Below are 25,759 nucleotides of genomic sequence, written 5' to 3'. Positions count from 1 at the left end.
TTCTGTGACCTCTATAGTCTCATTCTAGTTTGGACACCGACTCATTCAAGGGTTTTTCTTTATTTTGACTTAACTACATTGTAGATTAACAGGAGACAAACTATGAAATTACACATATGGAATTATGTAGTAACCCAAAAAGTGTTAAATCAAAATATATTTTATATTTCAGAGTCTTCAAAGTAGCCACCCTTTACCTTGATGACAGCTTTGCACACTCTTGGCCTTCTCTCAACCAGCTTTACTTGGAATGCTTTTCCAACAGTCTTGAAGGAGTTCCCACATACTGAGCACTTGCAGGCTGCTTTTCCTTCACTCGGGGGTCCAACTCATCCCAAACCATCTCAATTGGGTTGAGGTCGAGTGATAGCGGAGGCCAGGTGATGATGCATCCCTCTCCTTTTTGGTCAAATAGCCCTTACACAGACTGGAGGCGTGTTGGTTCATTGTCCTGTTGAAAAACAAATGATAGTCCCACTAAGCACAGACCAGATGGGATGGTGTATTGCTGCAGAATGCTGTGGTAGCCATGCTGCTTAAGTGTGCATTGAATTCTAAATAAATCAGTGTCAGCAGCAAAGCACCTCCTCCATGCTTCACGTGGGAACCACATGTGCGGAGATCATCCGTTGACCTGCGTCTCAAGGACTTATCAGACCAAGGACAGATTTCTACCAGTCTAAATGTCCATGGCTTGTGTTTCTTGGCCCAAGCAAGTCTCTTCTTCTGATTGGTGTCCTTTAATAGTGGTTTCTTTGCAGAAATTCGACCTTGAAGGCCTGATTCACAGTCTCCTCTGAACAGTTGATGTTGAGATGCGTCTGTTACTTGAACTCTGTGAAGCATTTACTTGGGCTGCAATTTGAGGATGGTAATTGATGAACTTATCCTCTGCAGCAGAGGTAACTCTGGGTCTTCCATTCCTGTGGCGGTCCTCATGAGAGCCAGTTTCATCATAGGGCTTGATGGTTTTTGCAACTGCACTTGAAGAAACTGTAATTTCGCTTTGCTTATTTGTTCTGTTTTTGCCATAATATGGACTTGTTTTTTTAACCAAATAGGGCTATCTTCTGTATACCAGTCCTACCACTCACAACACAACCGATTGGCTCAAATGCATTAAGAAGGAAAGAAATTCCACAAATGAACTTTTATCAAGGCACACCTGTTAATTGAAATGCATTCCAGATGACTGCCTCATGAAGCTGGTTGAGAGAATGCCAAGAGTGGCTACTTTGAAGAACCTCAAATATAAAATATATTTTGATTTGTTTAACATTTTTTTTGGTTATTACATGATTTTTGCATATGTGTTATTTCATAGTTAAGTCTTTATTCTTCAATATAGAAAATAGTCGAAATAAAGAAAAACCCTGGAATGAGTAGGTGTCAACTTTTGACTGGTACTGTATATCAAACAATGAAAGTCAAACAATTGTAGTATGGAAATAACTACCTTTTAATGCATATATTAATTAGTAAGACAGCCTTCCTGGAAGTAGGCAAGGTGCTAACATTTACATTGAGATCATGGTTGCCAAATTCTGATCATTTCCCCAAAATTCCCAGGTTTCCCATCAATCCTGTCTGGAAGGTTCAGGAGGGAATACGCAGGAAATCCAGAATCCTCCAACCACGATTTCTGGAAAACCTGAGAATTATTGGAAAGTTACAAATTTGCAACCCAAATTGAGATACAAGTACAGCCTTCTTTCTCGTGCTTGTATGTCATCTATGAATAAGCATGTCTATGGTCTTCATGATGCCTGAACCGTGACTACAGAGGTGCTGCTGTGTGTGATTGTGTCAATATCAAGGGAATGAGGCACGTCCAGGTGACAGACAATGTCCCAAATGGCACCTTATTCCCTTTATAGTGCACTACTTTTGACCAGGGACTATAGTGCTCTGGTTGAAAATAGTGCGCTATATAGGGAATACGGTGCCATTTGGGATGTACACAGAAGCATCTCATGGCGAGTTAAATCATACAAATAGAAATGCAATATGGCGGATTGATCTGAATCCTTAAACATTTGGCATAGATCGGAACAAGTCTCTTAAACCTTATGAACAAATGACAAGCGCGCCGTCTCTTCCTCTGTATACATTTAGACAGACTCAGTCCCAAATGGCACCCTATTCCCTACATAGCGCACTACTTTTGACCAGTGGGCCCTGGTAAAAATAAATAAATTGTGCACTATGTAGGGAATAGGGTCCTTGTGACAAAAGTATACTGCTGCAGAAGACATTGTCGACATATTGATGATCTCGTGTGCAGTTGATCTATTATCCTCAACCAAAATATGTTCATGAAAAATGAATCGGAACATATAATTAGGCAAAAAGTAACCGCTTGTAAATTACACTGGGAGTGGAGAGAGTACACTTAAAAAGTGCTTGGGATTTTTAACTAAACCCTCACCACCCATCCCCCCTATTACAAAAAGCCAACAATCTCTCTCCCACGTCTTCAGTTATAGAATTCCATGTAGAGAGAAATCTAGGAAAATATATAGGAGATTATGAATCTATACAGTCAAACATATATGACATAGAATATATACATACGCTACATGGCCAAAAGTATATGGACACCTGCTCGTCGAACACCTCATTCTAAAATCATTGGCATTAATATGGAGTTGGTCCCCCCTTTGCTGCTATAACGGCCTCCACTCTTCTGGGAACTTTGCTGAGGGGGCTTGCTTCCATTCAGCCACAAGAGCATTAGTGAGGTCGGGTACTGATGTTGTGCAATTAGGCCTGGCTCGCAGTATGTGTTCCAATTCATCCCAAAGGCGTTCGATGGGATTGAGGTCAGGGCTCTGTGCAGGCCAGTCATGTTCTTCCACACAGATCTCGACAAACCATTTCTGTATGGACCTTGCTTTGTGCACGGGGGCATTGACATGCTGAAACAGGAAAAGGGCCTTCCCTAAACTGTTGCCACAAAGTTGGAAGCAGGCTCGATTGTGTGCTCGATTGTATACACCTGTCAGCAAAGGTTCTGGCTGAAATGGTCAAATCCACTCATTCAACGGCTGTCCATATACTTTTGTCCACATACCATGTCATGTATATTCACACATTAACATAATTTCCAGTATTTGATAAGGGGTTACTTGATACCAGGATGCCATCCATCTGATATGGAGAATATCGTTTTTACTCCCACCTAGCCCAGCTCAAGCCTGGTCCCAAATCTGTGTTTGGCATGACAATGACCATAAGAGTTGGCTATAAAGTACTAACAGATCAGGAGGCAAGTTAGTGAGCACTCACGGGAGGGTACTACTCACTCAATCACACACAGAATCTACCGGCGTCCCAAATGTCACCCTATTCCCTATATAGTGCATTATTTTATGTCCAGGGCAAATTGGGCACTTGTCAAAAGTAGTGCACTATATAAGGGATAGGGTGCCATTTGGGATGTAGAAACTTCCAGTGCTCACAGGAGAGCACTACTCACGGACTAGTGCCTATAACATGAACTGCCAGCAGGCTCTCGGACTCTGTTGGACATGCATTGCTATGTTTGGGGCCATGACAAATGAAATCAACAAAGTGTGCCAGTAGACCTCATGAGAGACATTTTAGGGGCTCCACTGTTTCAGAGCCCAGGACCAGGCAGGGCTGACTATTTGCTTTGACAGGGGGGAAAAATGTGGCTTGATGAAAAATGATAAAACAACAAATTGCACAGAATTATCCAACAACTCGGTCTCAGGCTAAGCCTTTAGTTTAGCCACAGTGAATCCTGATGGTAGTGTTGCCACAGTGAATCCTGATGGTAGTGTTGCCACAGTGAATCCTGATGGTATTGTTGCCACAGTGAATCCTGATGGTATTGTTGCCACAGTGAATCCTGATGGTATTGTTGCCACAGTGAATCCTGATGGTATTGTTGCCACAGTGAATCCTGATGGTATTGTTGCCACAGTGAATCCTGATGGTATTGTTGCCACAGTGAATCCTGATGGTATTGTTGCCACAGTGAATCCTGATGGTATTGTTGCCACAGTGAATCCTGATGGTATTGTTGCCACAGTGAATCCTGATGGTATTGTTGCCACAGTCAGTCCTGATGGTATTGTTGCCACAGTCAGTCCTGATGGAAGTTTTAGGAGTCGCTGGCTCGAATACCCGAGACAACAATGTGAGAAAAAAAATATCTATGTTCCCTTGAGCAAGGCACTTTACCCTAATTTGCCAAACTACTATTGCTGACGCTGTAAAACAACACATTTCACTGCATCAGTGTATATATATATTTTTGACACAGTGAGTCCTGATGGTTGTGACTAAGGCTGGGATTCTATTCAAGTTGTGTTACAGGGTAGCATTTTATACAGCCCACAATATGCCTTTTAACAGCATTTTCCCAGGCGTTTGCAGAGATCAAATAAATGGTAAACGCTCAAGCATAAAATACCTTTTAAAAGTCAGTTATAGAACGCCATGGAATGAATCCCTGCCCTAGTTTCACTACGTTGATCCCCAGTAAGGCTTGATGTGGTCACTGGTCAGGCGATGACAGGGTGCAGTGTTCGGTTTCTGGACTCATCGTATCCACTAAGAGGATGCAGGCTGGTCAGGTTCATCCACTGAGGGGGTGCAGGTCTACCTTGACCTTTTCTCCGCTGCTCAGCATCCCCACGGTGGGGTAGAACCCCCCTGGTGGCACCACCACCTCACGGCGACCCATCAGCTTCCCGTTCCGTGTGAAGAACACCTGCCACACAGCCACAGGGGGGCGCCAAAAAGACACAGATTCACCACTGTTTACATTCACATTTGAGTAATTCAGCAGACCCTCTTATCCACAAAGACTTAGGTCAGGATTCAATCAGAGGAGCATTGTGGACTACAGGCAATGAACCTTTTTAAGGCAATTTCACGGTACTCGGAGATTGCTGCAAATGTCGGCTCAGGTGTAAATTGCCTTTAAAAAGTCAAGTTCAATGTGATTGGCTAAAACGTGCCTTTGATTGAATCCCGGCCTTCAACTGAGGTAGGCAAAACCACCACATCATAAATGAAGAACACCTGCATAGCCACAACGTGACACCCAAATACATTCCCTACAGTTACTAACACTCACTCGCTTAAATCACACATCAAATATTTACCCCATCATTCTAAAAGCAGCTCTTTATATGAAGGCCTGTAGAGTTTCATGTCTTTGATGAATGGTGTTTAAAAAATGGCAGAGCTGCCATTTTGTCAATATCGCTTTTCTCATGTAGCTGTGAAATTACTACACCCTTAGTGACTCCAGTGTGTGTGTGTGTGTGTGTGTGTGTGTGTGTGTGTGTGTGTGTGTGTGTGTGTGTGTGTGTGTGTGTGTGAGTGAGTGAGTGAGTGAGTGAGTGAGTGAGTGAGTGAGTGAGTGAGTGAGTGAGTGAGTGAGAGAGTGAGAGTGAGAGAGAGAGAGAGAGAGAGAGAGAGAGAGAGAGAGAGTGAGAGAGAGTGAGTGGTGCGGTACATGCAATGTGGTTCCAGAGTGTTCTGTAATGTCAAAGCAGGCTTTGTTGGTAATGTGTCCCCACTGAATAAATATGAACAAATCCCTGGATTACAGCTTGGCCAACTCTATTCTCACTCTCTAAGGTTGCAACAGCAGCACAGATGGCACCCTATTTCCTACATAGTGCACAACTTCTTTTTTTTTAACCAGATCCCTGGTCAAAAGTAGCGCACTGTGTGTGGAATAGGGTGCCATCTGGGACAGATCCTACAGTCTTGCTGACCCCTCGTTGCACAATGCAGCAGTGAGACTAGGGCCAAGGCCTGGCAGCCATATGAGACATATGATCTCTGTAAAGAATGCTGCTTCACCATTCCAGCAGCTACAGTCAATCAAAATAACAACAAACAAACCCGATCAAACCACAACGCAGATTCAGTTCATGAATTTACGTCAAAGGATTTGCATGTGAGAAGGTAAGTGACAAGTGACTGAGTCTAGAGTATTGTGTTGTGTGTTTGTGTGTGTGCGCCCAATGACATGTGCTCACCATGACCTTCCTGCCGTCATGCTCCTGGTCCAGTTCGCCCCCCTCTTCCTCCTCCTCCTCCTCCTCATCATTCAGGTACAGAATGTTCTGGATGCGCCCCTCGCCCTGCCTTGGCAGCACCTCCAACGGGTCCCACTCATCTATGTCATCTGAGGACAAAAAACAAAAAGGGGAAAATCTTAACTTTCATTATTTCCATCAGGGACACAACTTTCACTAGGGACATGTCCCCCCACATTCTGATTTTTTATCATTGCACTGTGATACAAAAACACTTTAGGACCATGCATACGCCTCGGAGCTGTCAAGTAGGCTGTTTTCTGGTTTCAGTCGGCTGGATTTAGGACCTGACAGACACCACAGAACAGAGTGTGCAGACCGGCTGTGTGAAGGCAAAGCTTCTGAAGCGCTGCAGTGTAGGACCATTAAGTGAGAGATGGACAGAGCCAGCTGCTGTCTGTGTTGCGCTTTTTTTCCGAGTTTGAAAAGCAAGCAGAGCCAAAACTGGCTACTCTTTAGTTGACTAATCTAGCTGGCAACGGCAACTGCAACTGCAACTGCAACTGCTGTTTGACAGAAGAAAAAACAAATATTCCCAATGCTGAGCTAGAAGTGTAACTGACATGTTACGTTAGCTAATGTTTCATCCCCTCTGGACTTAAGTTAATGAACTACTAGCAGGTAGTTAGCTAGCTAATACACACAGTTCAGCTCTAGCTAGTCTCTAGCTATCTGTCAGGTAGCGGTATCTAATAGCTGTTGTGTGTATGGAAATGTTTTGTAGCCTCTGTTTTGTCCAACTTCAACAAAGTAAATTTGATGATTTACCATTCGCTAGAGCTAGTCAAAAGTTGGCTAACATTAGCTATAATTTTGGCCTCAATCACACTAGATCTAAATCAAATGATGAAACCAGCAGCCAAATGATTGAAGACCGATATTCTGACATTTCTTCAGCGCAATTTTAGTTTTTATTAATCAGTATAGCAATTTAACGTTATCTGTCAGTTTACATAGCAAACTCCCTACTTATCACACTGACACAGTATGAACAGCTCTACAGGCTTTCACTGTCATGATGCACAGTCAGTACACAACACTATTGTCATCATGTCTTAGCAGGATCAGATGGTGACAGGCCAGGTGAATTTTACAGTAAGTTACAACAATCAGTGAATGGAAACAAAGTTTCATCTTGAGTTGATGGTGACAGGGGATCTCATCAGGGTCAGACAGTGACAGGGGATCTCATCAGGGTCAGACAGTGACAGGGGATCTCATCAGGGTCAGACAGTGACAGGGGATCTCATCAGGGTCAGACAGTGACAGGGGATCTCATCAGGGTCAGACAGTGACAGGGGATCTCATCAGGGTCAGACAGTGACAGGGGATCTCATCAGGGTCAGACAGTGACAGGGGATCTCATCAGGGTCAAACGGTGACAGGGGATCTCATCAGGGTCAGACAGTGACAGGGGATCTCATCAGGGTCAAACGGTGACAGGGGATCTCATCAGGGTCAGACAGTGACAGGGGATCTCATCAGGGTCAAACGGTGACAGGGGATCTCATCAGGGTCAAACGGTGACAGGGGATCTCATCAGGGTCAGACAGTGACAGGGGATCTCATCAGGGTCAAACAGTGACAGGGGATCTCATCAGGGTCAAACAGTGACAGGGGATCTCATCAGGGTCAAACAGTGACAGGGGTCTCATCAGGGTCAAACGGTGACAGGGGATCTCATCAGGGTCAGACAGTGACAGGGGATCTCATCAGGGTCAAACGGTGACAGGGGATCTCATCAGGGTCAGACAGTGACAGGGGATCTCATCAGGGTCAAACGGTGACAGGGGATCTCATCAGGGTCAAACGGTGACAGGGGATCTCATCAGGGTCACACGGTGACAGGGGATCTCATCAGGGTCAGACAGTGACAGGGGATCTCATCAGGGTCAAACAGTGACAGGGGATCTCATCAGGGTCAGACAGTGACAGGGGATCTCATCAGGGTCAGACAGTGACAGGGGTCTCATCAGGGTCAAACGGTGACAGGGGGTCTCATCAGGGTCAAATCGGTGACAGGGGGGATCTCATCAGGGTCAAATCAGGGTCAGGTGACAGGGGATCTCATCAGGGTCAGACAGTGACAGGGGATCTCATCAGGGTCAGACAGTGACAGGGGATCTCATCAGGGTCAGACAGTGACAGGGGATCTCATCAGGGTCAGACAGTGACAGGGGATCTCATCAGGGTCAGACAGTGACAGGGGATCTCATCAGGGTCAGACAGTGACAGGGGATCTCATCAGGGTCAGACAGTGACAGGGGTCTCATCAGGGTCAAACGGTGACAGGGGGTCTCATCAGGGTCAAACGGTGACAGGGGGTCTCATCAGGGTCAAACGGTGATAGGGGATCTCATCAGGGTCAGACAGTGACAGGGGATCTCATCAGGGTCAGACAGTGACAGGGGATCTCATCAGGGTCAGACAGTGACAGGGGATCTCATCAGGGTCAGACAGTGACAGGGGATCTCATCAGGGTCAGACAGTGACAGGGGTCTCATCAGGGTCAAACGGTGACAGGGGGTCTCATCAGGGTCAAACGGTGACAGGGGGACTCATCAGGGTCAAACGGTGACAGGGGGTCTCATCAGGGTCAAACGGTGACAGGGGGTCTCATCAGGGTCAAACGGTGACAGGGGGTCTCATCAGGGTCAAACGGTGACAGGGGGTCTCATCAGGGTCAAACGGTGACAGGGGGTCTCATCAGGGTCAGATGGTGACAGGGGTCTCATCAGGGTCAAACGGTGACAGGGGGTCTCATCAGGGTCAAACGGTGACAGGGGGTCTCATCAGGGTCAGATGGTGACAGGGGGACTCATCAGGGTCAAACGGTGACAGGGGGTCTCATCAGGGTCAGGATCAGATGGTGACAGGGGGACTCATCAGGGTCAGATGGTGACAGGGGGTCTCATCAGGGTCAGACCGTGACAGGGGGTCTCATCAGGGTCAAACGGTGACAGGGGGTCTCATCAGGGTCAGGATCAGATGGTGACAGGGGGACTCATCAGGGTCAGACGGTGACAGGGGGTCTCATCAGGGTCAGGATCAGATGGTGACAGGGGTCTCATCAGGGTCAAACGGTGACAGGGGGTCTCATGAGGGTCAGACGGTGACAGGGGGTCTCATCAGGGTCAAACGGTGACAGGGGGTCTCATCAGGGTCAGGATCAGATGGTGACAGGGGGTCTCATCAGGGTCAGGATCAGATGGTGACAGGGGTCTCATCAGGGTCAAACGGTGACAGGGGGTCTCATGAGGGTCAGACGGTGACAGGGGGTCTCATCAGGGTCAAACGGTGACAGGGGGTCTCATCAGGGTCAGGATCAGATGGTGACAGGGGGACTCATCAAGATCAGGGTCAGATGGTGACAGGGGTCTCATCAGGGTCAAACGGTGACAGGGGGTCTCATGAGGGTCAGACGGTGACAGGGGGTCTCATCAGGGTCAAACGGTGACAGGGGGTCTCATCAGGGTCAGGATCAGATGGTGACAGGGGGACTCATCAAGATCAGGGTCAGATGGTGACAGGGGGTCTCATCAGGGTCAGGATCAGATGATGACAGGGGTCTCATCAGGGTCAGACAGCCAGGGAAGACCAGTCTGTCAGCACAGAGGTGAACTTTTGCAGATGCACTTTATTTTCTCTTTGCAGCAAACACTGGACAAGCAAGAAGCTTCAAAGATGTAGACTATTTTAACGCAGTCGGACAAACCTCTAAAGTTGATTTCCAAACTGTATCAAGGGTTGATCGAGGTTTTCTCGATGACACAAAACAAAAATGTGAGGAAGACCTGGGAGACGCTATTGATGATGAATGGACACATGTTAGAATGCCCAGTCATGTTCATATAATCTCAGACACAAATGACTGCAGTTTAAGACCCTCCATAGAAAATTCTATATGCCAGTGAAACTGAATAACATGCACTCAGAAATGTCATTCGTCCGCTGGAGGCGTAAAACACAAATTGGGACAATATGTGCAAATGTTATGGTCTTGTGTGAATTCTGGTAAAGAAGTATGTTATTTTATCTCAGCATGTCTACAGATTCTCAGTTCACCCTGTTTTTGTTTGATTGGAAATGATGATACTGGAGACTGTTATTAGAAAAAAACTGTGTAACCTAGCATTTATAGTGGCTATGAACTGCATTGCCATTAATCTGAAGGTTGGTTATCCTCCCACAATGGATGGAAGAAATGTCAAGTTATGTATCAGCAGATTTGATTTATTCCCAGATTAAGGGCATAGTGTGCAACTTTCATAAGGTCTGGATTCCTTATATGGAATACTGTACGACAAAAGGAGTCTGTATTGAAAACATGCCCACGTCAGGAGAGACCTATTTAGGCCATCCCTAGCTGCTGGGCTGCTCAGTCTTGACCCTGGGGTTCTGTTGGACGGTTGTTCGTCACTCTGGTCTTGGCCTAACACACCGGAAACCAATAATGAATGTTTCACTAAGATCCTAAAGCTGAGTGGGGTGTGTTGGGTTGGGGCGCTACAAGGCCGTGGACCCCTCGGGGCAGGACTGGGTGACCCAGCTAGATTGTGTGCAAGTAAAAAGATCTCCACAGTACTATTAGCCCTACGATATGAATTATATGGAGGATGGACTGTTTGTGTGTTCATGTGTAGGTGTGTTTTTAGTCAAACTTTTGTTTTTCAAACCTTTCCCTTGAGACAAAAAAAGATGTGAAGGCAGTTGTGCTGGGGAGAGTTGAGGTCCTGACTCGACTGGTGGGGGTCGGGCGGGCGGATCGGACTGACGTCTTAATAAAGACAATCGAAAGAATTGATACTTTATTTCTAAGAGTTGTTCATTTGTTAGGTTATTGGTTAAAGGTGAAACACAATATTGATTAGTGAATTATCATGGATCTAGTTCAGTCTTACCAATCACTTAAAACAATATTTGATAATGATCTCTTTCTTAGCTTGACTGGGGGCATTTTTGCTTACTTTTTGTTGTTCTAAACAGAAACGGTTAGAAGGGCCATGGGTCATATTAGATTGTGTAGAATTGCAGGAAATGAGCTTTAGATAACTCAAAAAATGGGAGAACCCCCCCCCCCCACCAAGTTATGTACCCCCCACTTCTAAAGCCAAAGTTGTGCCCCAGATTTCCTTTGAAATTTCCATCAATGTATGACTAAGTGAAAATTGGGCGGAAGTGAAGATTTGCCCCCCCCGACAGCTGAATTCATCTAACATTCACTCTCAACTCAGGCAAGTGTCACTACTTCCTCATTATTCTACAACACATCTGTAGGTTGCAGGGAGGAACGGTCATGTCATTAATGGGAACAGGTGACATTGAAAACTCGTTTAAAGGGATTCTCCGGTACTTTTGTAGACTTTTGAGCCAGTAGTTCTGAAAGTAGCCCTCACGAGCAAAAAGTGTTTACATCACATATGTGCAGAAAACTGTACGTGCACAACTGCCATTTGTTTCGCTCTCTCTTTCTCTCTCACTCCGCTGTGTGTGCATCTTGCTAGCTGTCAGTCATACGGCGAGGGGTCGAAGCTCATTGGTTGAACTCGAATTGCAAGGGGAAAAATGAAGGGGCAATGGCAAAGCTTCCAGAAAAACAGTTGCTTTCAAACTAGGAATTTCATCAGACAGTAATTCTCCTCATAGATTATGCATGTATGAACTACACACTGACACGTCCAGCCCAAAAATAATACTAGCCAGTCACCAAAGTTCCGGAGCATGTCTTTAACTTCCGCTACTGTAAACAAATTGCCATTCGGGAACAATAAAGATATATTGAACTGAAAATGTGGCCCCATCTTATTGTCCTTACCTTCACCATCCAATATGTAGTCCCGTGGGAACATGATGCCACAGCCCATGATGTCACCCTCGATACAGCGAGGACCAAACGGCTCCCCAACCCCACTACCATGGAAGATCTTCCCATCATCTGAGAAAGAGCGGGAGAGAAAGAGAGGGAGAGATAGAGAGAGGCACAGAAAGAGAGAGGGAGAGAGACATCTTGTCACTCTGTGAGGACTGTTGATGTAAAAAAAAGGGCTAAATGGGATTTATTTGTTTATTGATAGCTAGATAATTCTACTGTATAATGCTACAATATTTTTGAACTTTCACCAAGAGGGCAACATTCGCAAAAAACAACATGTTACTAGAAACACCTCCAGTGGGATTTGACATAAAACTCTTTTTAGGATGTCCATAAGAAAGCAAGGATCATCTAGGTAAACAGCTAGGTAAACAGCTAGGTAAATGTGTTGTACACGATGCTCTAATATTTCCAATCTCATTCTGGATTTCATGCCGTGCCATCTATTCAAAATGACACGGTCTACATGGCACACCGTGTACATTGATTACCAAGGGTAAATGTTCCTCCGTCCGAATGTTCCAGGGACATGATCACTGGAACAAACAGGCCTCTACACCTACATAACACTACTTCAGTATTCTTTCAGTAAAACAAATCCAATCTCTGGTGGAAAAACAACAAAACAAGAAAGAAGTAAAGCACACACACACACACACACACACACACACACACACACACACACACACACACACACACACACACACACACACACACACACACACACACACACACACACACACACACACACACACACACACACACACACACACACACACACACACACACACACACACGTGTGCATACACGAGAGAAAGAGAACAATAAAAAAAGATTGAAAAACACTAAAAAGGTAGCCTGCAGACATGATCCTCCACGGTGCGCTGCGGCTGGTTTCTGGTAAATATTTGTGGAGTTGTCATGGGAGCCGTCCTCGGCTCAGGATACTGTTTAAACAATCTTTATCTGAGATTGTGTGTGTGTGTGTGTGTGTGTGTGTGTGTGTGTGTGTGTGTGTGTGTGTGTGTGTGTGTGTGTGTGTGTATGTGTGTGTGTATGTGTGTGTCGGACGGGGAGGGAGATGGAGACACTATCATTAGGGCTCCCATGTGGGCCCCTGTCACAACACACACAGCAAACACTGGTTCCACGACGGGGAAAGAGAGGAGGAGGGGGAAGAGAGGAGCAGGAGGAGGAGAGGAGGGTGGCTAAAAATAGCAGTGTGGAGCGTGGATAAAGAAATGGCTCAGGCTAGAGAAGGCAAGGCTTCTGGCACCTGAGACACCAGCTCGCCAGGCCAGGAAATCTGGCTGACACCTGGCTGGAAGACAGCTGAAGACCGGAGGGATGGAGGAAAAGAGGTGTGAACGAGAGAACAGGGCCCCTTGGCGTTCATAATAGGAGGGTATGTATGTCTGGAAAACACAGGGGCTTCCCTGAATCCCTCCCTGGCCTGGCCCAGGGAACTTTGACTCAACAACAACATCTAGAATATGTGCATGGACTTTAACACCACAGCCACTGACCTAGAAGATACATACAGTAGGTCTTCATTGTTCAAATGTGGCTATGGTGGTTGTAGGGTGTTGTAGGGTGTGGCCTGTTCGGCAAGGCCGTGGTGGTAGGGTAAGGTGGGGCCTGTGCCAGTGACAAAGAGGCAAGGCTGTGGTGGTAAGGTAGGGCGTATGCCAGGTCTGGCTCTGTGGTAGGCCAGTGCCAGCCAGGTTAGGTAGTGTTGGTTGTTGTAGGGCAGGGCATCGTGCTGGTGTTGAGTCAGAGCGTGAGTCACTGATGAGGAGTGGCGATAGGGTCGTGCTCTGAAAGCGTAGCGCCTGCCAAGGTGACAGGGTTAATGAGGCTTGGTGAGCTGCTGCCTCACAGGCTGCTACTAACAGGGCACCACAACACGCCACACACACACACACACACACACACACACACACACACACACACAACAGGGTGCTACGCCTTGGTCCGCTCAGAGCAGAGAAAATGGACCACGGCCCATCGACACAGTCAGCAACATCACACTGTGGCAACACACGGAATGGAGGTTCTCACTGTCTGTGCCAATATCGCAACAGTCACACTTTTGATTGATGTGAGTGAAATGATACGCTGGCAGTCACGTGCCCTCTGGAACGTGAGGAGAACCTAAAAACAGATATGGCTGATTCCCAAATGGCTGACTATTCCCTTTATATGGGCCTCTGGTCAAAGGTAGTGCACTATATAGGGAATAGGGTGCGATTCGGGACGCACACATGATCATGAGCTAAACAGACGACTGAGTTGATAAACCAAACAGATGTACCTTTTCACAGTGTTCCATCTTGGCCCGCCACTGTTTTTGTGTCTGTAAAAAAAGCTAAACAGCAAGAAGTAACCTCTCTCAAAACTCAGTAAGGCAAAAGACACACATTGAACAATCAGCCTTCCCTATTATTATTGCGTACATAGATACTAGTTTGTCTTGTGTGTGCATATTGTGAAGTCCTGAGCTATTGCGCTGCTGACTGTGCTGAAGGCTTGCTTGGATGAATGGATGGCTGGCTGGCTGGCTGGCGAGGATATAACTAAGAGGTTCTAAGAGGGCTCTTGTTCCCTACGTAGTGCACTACTTTTGACCAGATGTAAGGAATAGGGTCACGTTTGGGACACAGCCTATGAGGTACTAGGAGTCATGTTGATGTAGACTGAAGGAGCTGGACGGAGCCTGTACGTGAACCCAAGCATGGGAAGGCAAACCTCAGAAACAGTGTGGAAAACCACATATATCATTTTTGTCTCTAACAAATAAGATTAATGGGGAACTGTGCTTGGGCATGCAAATTCTTGTGGAGTCTTCCACACGCCAGCCAAACCAGAGCGGGAGCCCACATACAGAACCCAACGGGACTGACTGTGGTCCCCCAATCCAATCCAATCCCCCAGTCAGCACTGACTGTATCATCTCCAGCCCTCCTAGGGTTGCATCCCAAATAGCACCCCATTTCCTTTGTAGGGCCCATGAGGGTTCCGGTCAAAAGTAGTGCACTAGGAAATAGGGTGCCATTTGGGAGGCAGACTAGGACAGCTAGCAGATTACTCTAGTCAAACGTCATGCACTACACTGTATAGTCATTTGGGAATAGGATGCAGGCTACCTTTGAACCATTTCAGACACACCATCTGGCTGATACCTTCAAGCCCATCAACGATGATGGATTTAACAACGAGGTCCTTGCGACTGGCCTCTCTGTAGACAACCCTCAGTGCCCCCATTATACATTCCCTCTAGCGCTGATACAGCAGCAGACCGTGGTAGCTAATCAACAGTGATAAGTCTTCAGTGATCGATAGCGGCGGGATGCCGGAGGCTTTGGGATGGCAGATCCCTAGAGACCGAGCGACAGCAGCAGTCGGCAACAGGGCCTGTCTTCACAAAGGGCCACACTGAGCAGTTATACAACCGTAGCAAGATAACTGCAACTGATTCCTTGATTGGAGAAGGAGAGATCTCTCCCCGAGGAATGAGATATCACCCCCCTTTCTAACCTCAGACGTTTCGCCGTTCTCTTCTTTATCGCCCTGCGTGATCCTACTCTATCTGCCCTGGCCCCCTCCAGCTTAGATGGTGCCCAGAGATGCTGGGTTTGGAACTGTGTGTGTCAGAGAGATGCAAAGGAAACAGTTGTGATCCATCAGAACCCACATACTCAGGGAATGAGCTAACCGGTAAGCAAGACAGGCCAGGAGAGGAGAGAAAAAGGCAAGACAGAAAACAAGTTAGGAAGAGCACAGAGAAATGTTGACGAAGAGCACAGGGTAATGTTGACGAAGAGCACAGGGTAATGTTGACGAAGAGCACAGGGTAATGTTGACGAAGAGCACAGAGAGAATGTGATGAAGAGCACCAAGTCTCACCTGCGTGATAAGCCACTGAGCCTTGGCTCCAGCCCGGGTGTCTGTTCTTGGGGTAGTCCTAAAGACAGACACACAAGTTACAATCGCAGCTCACTACACACATTCAAGTCCTCTCTAAAAGACATAACTTTTCCCCACAGGCCTGCAAAACAAACACTTGTATTGGCTTTTGTGTGTTCCCACATATTTCTTTGTCCAGTGTACTCCCCTGGTTAGTCTGTCAGCTGGTTAGTGTTCGTTAAGAGTACTTTTTATATTCTTGCTGATTGTAATATATAATTGTATTGCTTTGTTATTAATCTGGCTGATTTATTATGTAAAGTGATGGTGTCTGATACCTACACTCATTAAACATTTTCTCCCTCAAATCAAACCAGTGTTTTTTGCCACAGTGGTGCACACTAAAAGTACACATAGAGGATACATATTTTCTATACAGGTTCTCCATGCCAACAGAAACAATAAAAGAGGGCCAAGTAAGGTTTGGATTAGATCAGAGTCAGTGTGACTCACGACTCAGCGAGTTAATCACCAGAGATGTTTTTTGCTCTACGGGTTTACTCAATCTCCATAAGTAGAGAGCCAACTGTCCACAGCCCAAAGAGGAACACAACTCCTTTTCATTCTGCATTAAAAAAAAAAAAACATTTCTGCTGATCATCATCCATGTAGCAGAATTGCTAATAAATAAACCCCAGAAACATGTAACAGGTGTCACGCTCTGATTCTTCGTTTTCTTTATATATTTTGGTTAGGTCAGGGTGTGACATGGGTGATGTATGTGTTTTTGTACTGTCTAGGGGTTTTGTAGGTTTATGGGGTTGTTTACCATCTAGGTGTTTATGTATGTCTATGGTTGCCTAAATTGGTTCTCAATTAGAGGCAGCTGTTTATCGTTGTCTCTGATTGGGAACCAGCCATCTTCTTTGGGTATTTCGTGGCTTATTGTGGCTTATGTGATGTTGCATGTTTGCACGCAGTATTTATAGCGGTCATGTTCATTTTGATATTTTGTTTGTTTATTTAGTGTACTTTGTGTTTGTTTTTATCTATCATTAAAGGGATGTATTCACATCACGCTGCGCTTTGGTCTCCTCAATACGACGATCGTGACAACAGGTCATTATTGATTGTAGAAGCGGTTAAGAAAACTAATACAACCCTTTACTTAAATGGACCACACTTCAGTGGAGATGAGTGTACCTACAGACACAGGCCGTGTCTGAAATCTGGCTTGCCTACTACTTCCTGAAACTGCATACTGCGTACTAATCGCGCTACACACTATTTAGAAAGTACTGTTTAGTAAAAACTAACGCAGTAAGCCACAAGTATCAGCATACTAGACTCATAGAACGCGCAATTGCATTGATTCCCGCCGTTCGTTCATTTTGGTACAGCGCGTCCCCTCAGATGATTATCAGCTGTTGTCAAACACACAAGTCTCAGGAGACGATTCTCTTCCTCAATAATGTGCAGCGAATTCTACTAGATGAAAAGCTGCAAAGAGTTTGACATCCGGGCATTTAAAGCATACAAAATGTGTGTCACATAATATTGTTCAATATTATGTGTTGTTACACCCAAAATGCGTAATACTGTATTTAGAATGCAAGTACGGGTATTCGGACAAAGCCACTGTCTAGTGATCTCTACACAGGTGAGAAAGATGCCATGATGGGCCTTCAGCTCTTCCACCTCTCCTCCACCCTCAGTGAGGCTGTCGGATAGACTGACCCCGCCATGGCTTCCTCTCGCTGTCTCATCTGACTCGATGAAGCAGCTGTCTGTGGCCTCTCCATTAGGTCAGATGAGACAGTGAGAGGAAGCCATGGCGGGGTCAGTCTATCCGACAGCCTCACTGAGGGTGGAGGAGAGGTGAAGAGCAGGAGAAGGAAGCGAGCGAGAGAGCAGAGGAAAGACACGGAGGACCAGCAGGATTGCAGCTCCTGCTCCAAGCCATATCTACTCTCTTTCTTTTCCCGTTTTCAACCACAAGCCCTGGAATCTCTCTGGCTGGCCCCGTCTCCAGGATGACAACGCTAAGCTCGGATTGTTTGGGGTTTTGTTCCAGTAGAGGCTATGGACCCTTGTCAAAAGTAGTACACAATATTAGGGAATAGGATGCCATGTAGGACGGAGACTGAGGGTGAAAGCCAAAAGGAGCGCTGGGCTCACTGAATCTGTTCATCTAATTCATATGGATTGTAAAGTGATGGATTTACAGTCAAGTCACAGTGAAACCACAGACCTGTGTCTTAGCACAGTTTAATTCCCAAACCAGTGGATCTCTGCCAGCTACTTGATCATGTTGTTTTCTGACTGGCATGTTTTCTGACATATTATGGTACTCAGTTGAGCAATCATTTTTATTGATTTAAAAAACATTTTAAATTAAAATTTAACTAGGCAAGTCAGTTAAGAACCAATTCTTGTTTACAATGACTGCCTATCGGGGAACAGTGGGTTAATAACTGCCTTGTTCAGGGGCAGAATGACAGATTTGTACTTTTTCAGCTCTGGGATTCAATCCAGCAACCTTTCGGTTACTGACCCAACGCTCTAACCACTAGGCTACCTGCCGCCCCCATTAAAGCAGCAGTAACTTAATTTGAAGCGTATCGTTTGTTCACACACAACATATCGTGGACGGTATAAATCTGTTAACCCCCGGAACCTCGGTCTACTACTTCACCATGAACTTTGGATCGCAATGTTCTGCAGAAGCCATTAGTCTAAAACTAAGCTGCTTCCAAGAACAACAAAGAGTAGCGTTCTGTCTGTCCATAGCAGACCTCTATCTGATCCTCAGGGGCTTTATCAGTGGCATTGGAGCTAGCCTGCATTTCCACACTGTGACAGAGTCAACAAGCTGGAGCTGCAGAGATGCTGGCCTTCCCTGGCCGGGCCCCTGTTGGATTCATGGAGGCAGATACTCATCTCTCTTCTGAGTCCCCGGCTATAAATATCACCACAGGGATTACTGCAGGAGAAGCCAGGTGAGCGTGTGTTTGTGTGTGTGCCCACAACCCCTCAGAGAGAGAGAGAGAGAGAGAGAGAGAGAGAGAGAGAGAGGAGAGAGAGAGAGAGAGAGAGGTAAGGATAAGGAGTGGTGGTGATGCAGGTTTGTTTGTGTAACCCCTTGTCATCGTGTAAAAACCAACATCGTGAAATACCAGGGCAAAGAGATGGAGATCAGAGATCAGCACTTGATGGGAATGAATAGAACAACAGCCTGTGTGTGTGTGTGTGTGTGTGTGCCCTGTCTATTATATTGCTGCTACAGTAAACCAGATAGACAGAGGCCTTGGCTTTCGCTATCAGCTCCTTTGTTCAGCCAGATAGAGTCAACATGTTAAAAGGCTCTGGTTCTGCATCAGGGAGCATTGCAAAGGCAGTGAGGACACAGAGACACAGCCACAGGGATAGGTCAGGCCATAGTAAACACACACACATTAACCTGACCTGGCTGGACCTACAGTATGTGGTACACCAACGATAACCATGCCAAACAAAGAAGAGGACAGTGTCTAGCTTGCGCATGTCTTTTAAAGCAACAAAAATACTGCTACAAGGAGCTGTTAAAACTGCAGAAGAGCTTCAAAAGTTTCACATACGGGAAAAAAATAAACATTGGCTCGCAGTCGGAGCTCCAATTCATCCCAAAGGTGTTTGATGGGGTTGAGGTCAGGGCTCTGTGCGGGCCAGTCCAGTTCTTCCACACTGATCTCGACAAACAATTTTTGTATGGACCTCGCTTTGTGCATGGGGGCATTGTCATGCTGAAACAGGAAAGGGCCTTCCCCAAACTGTTGCCACAAAGTTGGAAGCAAAGAATTGTCTAGAAAATCATTGTATGCTGTAGCATTAAGATTTCCCTTCACTGGAACTAAGGGGTCTAGCCCGAACCATGAAAAACAGACCCAGATCCTTATTCCTCCTCCACCAAACTTTACTATGCATTGGGGCAGGTGGCGTTCTCCTGGCATCCGCAAAACCCATATTCATCCATAGGACTGTCAGATGATGTACAGTTCTTGTGTTGACGTTGAATCCAGAAGCAGTCTGGAACTCGGGTTGGGAGTGTTGCAACTGACAGACAGACAATTTTTATGCGCTACGTGCTTCAGCTCTCGGCAGTCTCATTCTGTGAGCTTGTGTGGCTGAGTCATTGTTGCTCCTAGACGTTTCCACTTCGCAATAACAGCACACAATACAGTTGACGGGGGCAGCTCTAGCAGGACAGAAAGTTGATGAACTGACTTGTTGGAAAGATGCCATCTTATGGCAGTGGCACAAACATTGAAAGTCACTGAGCTCTTCAGTAAGGTCATTTTACTGTCAATGTTTGTCTATGAAGATTGCATGGCGGTGTGCTCAATTTTATAAACCGGTCAGCAACAGGTGTGGCTGAAATAGCTAAATCCACTATTTTAAAAAGGGGTGTCCACATACCTCTGCATACATACTGTATGCGTGAAATGCTTGTGTGAGGTAAACAGAGAAGTCTACTTTCTTGGGGACCTGAATATTGACTGTCCACTCAAGAGGAAGCTTCTCAATGCCTGTAATCTGGTTCAGTTTTTATTTATTTTATTTTATTTTTACCCCCTTTTCTCCCTAATTTCGTGGTATCCAATTGTTAGTAGTTACAATCTTGTCTCATCGCTACAACTCCCGTATAGGCTCGGGAGAGACGAAGGTCAAAAGCCATGCATCCTCCGAAACACAACCAAACCAAGCCGCACTGCTTCTTAAAACAGTGCGCATCCAACCCGGAAGCCAGCCGCACCAATGTGTCAGAGGAAACACTTTACTGTCAATGTTTGTCTATGGAGATTGCATTGCAGTGCACGCTAACCTGGCGACCTGGTTAGCGTGCACTGCGTCCGGCCCGCCACAGGTGTCGCTAATGCGCAATGAGACAAGGATATCCCTACCGGCCAAACCCTCCCTCACCCGGACGACACTAGGCCAATTTTGTGCGTCGCCCCATGGACCTCCCTGTCGCGGCCGGCTGCAACAGAGCCTGGGCTCGAACCCAGAGTCTCTGGTGGCACAGCTAGCACTGCGATGCAGTGCCCTAGACCACTGCGCCACCCGGGAGGCCCTGGTCCAGGTTTTTAAATCAACCTACTAGGGTGTTTACAAACATTACAGGAACAAGATCATCCACATGTATTGACCACATTTGAACTAATACTGTAGAACTTTGTTCTAAAGCTGTATCCGTACCCATTGGATGCAGTGATCACAATATAGTGGCTACATCCAGGAAAGTTCCAAAAGCTGGGCCTAAAATAGTATATAAGAGATCATACAAAAGATTTTGCTGTGACTTATGTGGACGACATTATAAATGTGTTGGTCTGATGTGATTAATAACGAGCATCCAGATGCTGCACTTCATGAATTTATGAAATAGCTTTTTCCAATTATTGATAATGTTATGAAATGGACTGTTAAGGCTCCATGGATGATGAGGAATTGAAAAACTGTATGGTTGAAAGAGATGGGGCAAAAGGAGTGGCTAATAAGTCTGGCTGCACATCTGACTGGAGGACTTACTGCAAATTGAGAAATGATGTGACTAAACTCAACAAAAACAACAAAAAAACTGTATTATGAAACCAATGACATGAAGAATAGTGGAACAACTTTTGATTACTTTAAATCAAGTTGTCAGAAATACAAATTCAACTCCATCTTTCATTGAATCAGATGGCTTATACATCACAAAACAATTTGATGTTGCCAATTATTTTAATGATTACTTCATTGGCAAAGTGGGAAAACATGGGCAGGAAATGTTAACAACGAACAGTAGGCAATCGTACTCAAGCATAAAAAAGAATAATGAAATGAAAACATTGTAAGTTTGAATTTTGAAAACTTGATTAGAGTCCACCTGTGGTAAAATCAAATGACTGGACACGATTTGGTAAGGCACACACCTGCCTATATAGGGTCCCACAGTTGACAGTGAATGTCAGAGCAAAAACCATGCCATGAGGTCAAAGGAGTTGCCCGTAGAGCTCCGAGACTCGATTGTGTGGGAAGGATACAAAAACATTTCTGCAGCATTGAAGGTCCCCAATAACACAGTAGCCTCCATCATTCTTCGATGGAAGAAGTTTGGAACCACCAAGACTCTCCCTAGAGCTGGTTGCCTGGCCAAACTGAGCAATCTGAGGAGAAGGGCCTTGGTCAGGGAGGTGACCAAGAACCCGATGGTCACTCTGACAGAGCTCCAGACTTCCTCTGTGGAGATGGGAGATCCTTCCAGAAGGACAACCATCTCTGCATTGCTCCACCAATCAGGTCTTTATGGTAGTTGCACAAGATAGAAGCCTCTCCTCCGTAAAATTAACATGACAGCCCGCTTGGAGTTTGCCAAAAGGCACCTAAAGGACTCTCAGACCATGAGAAACCAGATTCTCTGGTCTGATGAAACCAAGACTGAACTCTTTGGCATGAATGCCAAGCATCACATCTGGAGGAAACCTGGCACCATCCATATGGTGAAACATGGTGGTGACAGCATCATGCTGTGGGGATGATTTTCAGGGGCAGGGACTGCGAGACGAGTCAGGATCGAGGCAAAGATGAACAGAGCAAAGTACAGAACGATCCTTGATGAAAAACTGCTCCAGAGCGCTCAGGACCTCAAACCGGGGCAAAGGTTCACCTTCCAACAGGACAACGACCCAAAGCACACAGTCAAGACAATGCAGGAGAGACAAGTCTCTGAATGTCCTTGTTTTTTATAAATTTGCAAACATTTCTAAAAGCCTGTTTTTGCTTTGTAATGGGATATGCAAAGCTGTCATCAAGGCAAAGGGTGGCTACTTTGAAGATTCTCAAACATAATATAAATATTTTGATTTGTTTAACACTTGTTTGGTTACTACATGATTCCATACGTGTTATTTCATAACTATTATTCTACAATGTAGAAAATAGTAAAAATAAAGACAAACTCTGGAAAGAGTAGGTGTGTCCAAACGTTTGACTGGTACTGTACACGGAGGGTACAAAACATTTGGAACATCTTCCTAATATTGAGTTGCACCCCACCTTTTGCCACCAGAACAGCCTCAATTCGTCAGGGCATGGACTCTACAAGATGTCGAAAGCGTTCCACAGCGATGCTGGCCCATGTTGTCTCCAATGCTTCCTAGAGTTGTGTCAAGTTGGCTGGATATCCTTCGGGTGGTGGATCATTCTTGATATACATGGGGAACTGTTGAGTGTGAAAACCCCAGCAGCGTTGCTGTTCTTGACACACTCAAACCGGTGCATCTACTACCATACCCTGTTCAAAAGGCACTTCAATCTTTTGTCAAATATTCAAATGAGCCGTGTTGAAGAATACATTATTGAAATACACAATACAAAACCCCACGGCAAAATTGTATATAAAATAAATATATACAGTCCATTCGGAAAGTAATCAGACCCCTTGACTTTTTCCACATTTTACATTACAGCCCTATTCTAAAATGGATTGAATATAGTTTTTTTTCTCATCAATCTAAACAAAGTAAAACCAGGTACTCTTTTAAAACTGAACTATATTATATTTACATAAGTATTCAAACCCTTTACTCAGTACTTTGTTGAAGCACCTTTGGCAGCAATTACAGCCTCGATTATGACACTACAATCTTGACACACTTGTATTCGGGGAATTTCTCCCATTCTTCTCTGCATATCCATTCAAGTTCTGTCTGGTTGGATGGGGAGCATTGCTGAACTCAATTGGGATCAAGTCCAGTGAACCTTCACCCCAGTCTGAGGGCCTGAGCGATCTGGAGCAGGTTCTTTTTTTTTTTTTTAAAGTACTTTTCTCCGTTCATCTTTCCCCTTGATCCTGACTAGTCTCCCAGTCCCTGGTGCTGAAATACATCCCCACAGCATGATGCTGCCACCACCATGCTTCACCGTAGGGATGGTGCCAGGTTTCCTCCAGATGTGAATCTTGTTTCTCATGGTCAGAGTCCTTTAGGTGCCTTTTGGCAAACTCCAAGTGTGCTGTAGTGTGCTTTTTACTGAGGAGTAGCTTCCGTCTGTAAAGGCCTAATTGGTGGAGTGCTGCAGAGATGGTTGTACTTCTGAAAGGTTCTCCCATCTCCACAGAAGAATTCTGGAGCTCTGTCAGACTAACCATCGGGTTCTTGGTCACCTCCCTGTCCAAGGCCCTTCTCCCCCGATTGCTCAGTTTGGCCAGGCAGCCAGCTCTAGGAAGAGCCTTGGTGATTCCAACTTCTTTAATTTAAGAATGATGGAGGCCACTGTGTTCTTGGGGACCTTCAATGCTGCAGACATTTTTTGGTACCTTTCCACAGATCTGTGCCTTGACACAATCCTGTCTCGGAGCTCGCCGGACAATTCCTTCGATCTCATGGCTTGGTTTTTGCTCTGACATGCACTATCAACTGTAGGACCTTGTATAGACATGTGTGTGTGCCTTTCCAAATCATGTCCAATCAATTGATTTGACCACAGATGGACTCCAATCAAGTTGTAGAAACACTTCAAGGATGATCAATGGAAAAAGGATACACCTGAGCTCAATTTCAAGTCTCATAGCACATGGTCTGAATACTTAGCTATTTCGGTTTTTTGCTTTTTTATAAATTAGCTAAATATTTCCAAAAATCTATTTTCACTTTCTCATTATGGGGTATTATGTGTAGATTGATGAGCAAAAAAATATCATTTAATCCATTTTAGAATAAAGCTGTAACATAACAAAATGTGGAAAAAGTCAAGAGGTCTGAATAATTTCCGAATGCACTGTATGTAAATGGTGTGTATAGAGAGTATGGTAATAGAAAATGTGTGTACAGCAGTAGTAGGTATACAGGATAAGCCCTGACTCGAATACAGTACATAACACAGGAGGCTGCTGAGGGGAGGATGGCTCATAATAATTGCAGAAATGGAGCAAATGGAATGGCATCAAACACATGGAAACTGTGTGTTTGATGTACACTGAACAAATATATTAACTCAAGATGTAAAAACATGTTTCATCAGCTGCAATAAAAGGATCTGGGGCGGCAGCGTAGCCTAGTGGTTAGAGCGTTGGACTAGTAACCGGAAGGTTGAGAGTTCAAACCCCCGAGCTGACAAGGTACAAATCTGTTGTTCTGCCCCTGAACAGGCAGTTAACCCACTGTTCCCAGGCAGTCATTGAAAATAAGAATATGTTCTTAATTGACTTGCCTGGTTAAATAAAGGTAAAATAAATAAAAAAATCTGTACACAATTCCTGGAAGCTGAAAATGTCCCAGTTCTTCCATGGCCTTCATAATCACCAGACATGTCACCCATTGAGCAGTTTTGGGGTACTTTGCATCGTACGACAGCGCGTTCCAGTTCCCACCAATATCCAGCAACTTCTCACAGCTCACAAAGAGAGGTGGGACAACATTCCACAGGCCAAAATCAACAGCCTGATCAAATCTATGTGAAGGAGATGTGTCACACTGCATGAGGCAAATGGTGGTCACACTAGATACTGACTGCTATTCTGATCCACCCCCTACAGGTCTGTGACCAACAGAAGCGCATATTTGTATTCCCAGTCATGTGAAATCCATAGATTAGGACCTAATGAATTTATTTCAATGGACCGATTTCCTTGTAACTCAGTAAAATCTTTGAAATTGTTTCCTGCTGAGTTCGTATTTTTGTTCAGTGCATTTGATACCATTCTACTTATTCTGCTCCATTACCACAAGCCCATCCTCCCCAATTATGGTGCCACCAACCTCCTGTGGTAAATGGATATAAAGTAGTTAAAGCAGTATGTAAACATTATTAAAGTTACCAATGTTCAATGACTCTGTAAAGTGCCTTCGGAAAGTATTCATACTCCTTGACTTAT

The 25,759-nt window shown here is 45.2% G+C and overlaps 2 protein-coding genes across 3 annotated transcripts in view; one reads left to right on the top strand and one right to left on the bottom strand.

The window, feature by feature from the left end:
* Window positions 1-2,883: 2,883 nt before the first annotated feature.
* Window positions 2,884-25,759, bottom strand: part of spryd3 (SPRY domain containing 3) — a 98,897-nt gene continuing 76,021 nt past the window's right edge. For both annotated transcript variants that reach the window (XM_046366022.1, XM_046366023.1), the window contains exons 8-11: window positions 15,865-15,922; window positions 11,902-12,021; window positions 6,027-6,175; window positions 2,884-4,741 (exon numbers count right to left, since the gene is read on the bottom strand). In XM_046366022.1, the coding sequence (XP_046221978.1) occupies window positions 4,607-4,741; window positions 6,027-6,175; window positions 11,902-12,021; window positions 15,865-15,922 (462 nt within the window). In that variant the 3' untranslated portion in view covers window positions 2,884-4,606. The remainder of the gene's footprint in view (window positions 4,742-6,026; window positions 6,176-11,901; window positions 12,022-15,864; window positions 15,923-25,759) is intronic.
* Window positions 18,524-25,759, top strand: part of igfbp6b (insulin-like growth factor binding protein 6b) — an 89,234-nt gene continuing 81,998 nt past the window's right edge. Inside the window, exon 1 of the mRNA XM_046366026.1 lies at window positions 18,524-18,863. The gene's annotated coding sequence lies outside the window, so the exon portion shown is untranslated. The remainder of the gene's footprint in view (window positions 18,864-25,759) is intronic.

Source organism: Oncorhynchus gorbuscha, linkage group LG10 (assembly GCF_021184085.1).
Source record: "Oncorhynchus gorbuscha isolate QuinsamMale2020 ecotype Even-year linkage group LG10, OgorEven_v1.0, whole genome shotgun sequence".
NCBI lineage: Eukaryota > Metazoa > Chordata > Actinopteri > Salmoniformes > Salmonidae > Oncorhynchus > Oncorhynchus gorbuscha.
Note: the sequence above shows the minus strand (reverse complement) of the source record. Positions and strands in the feature narration are given on the sequence as shown.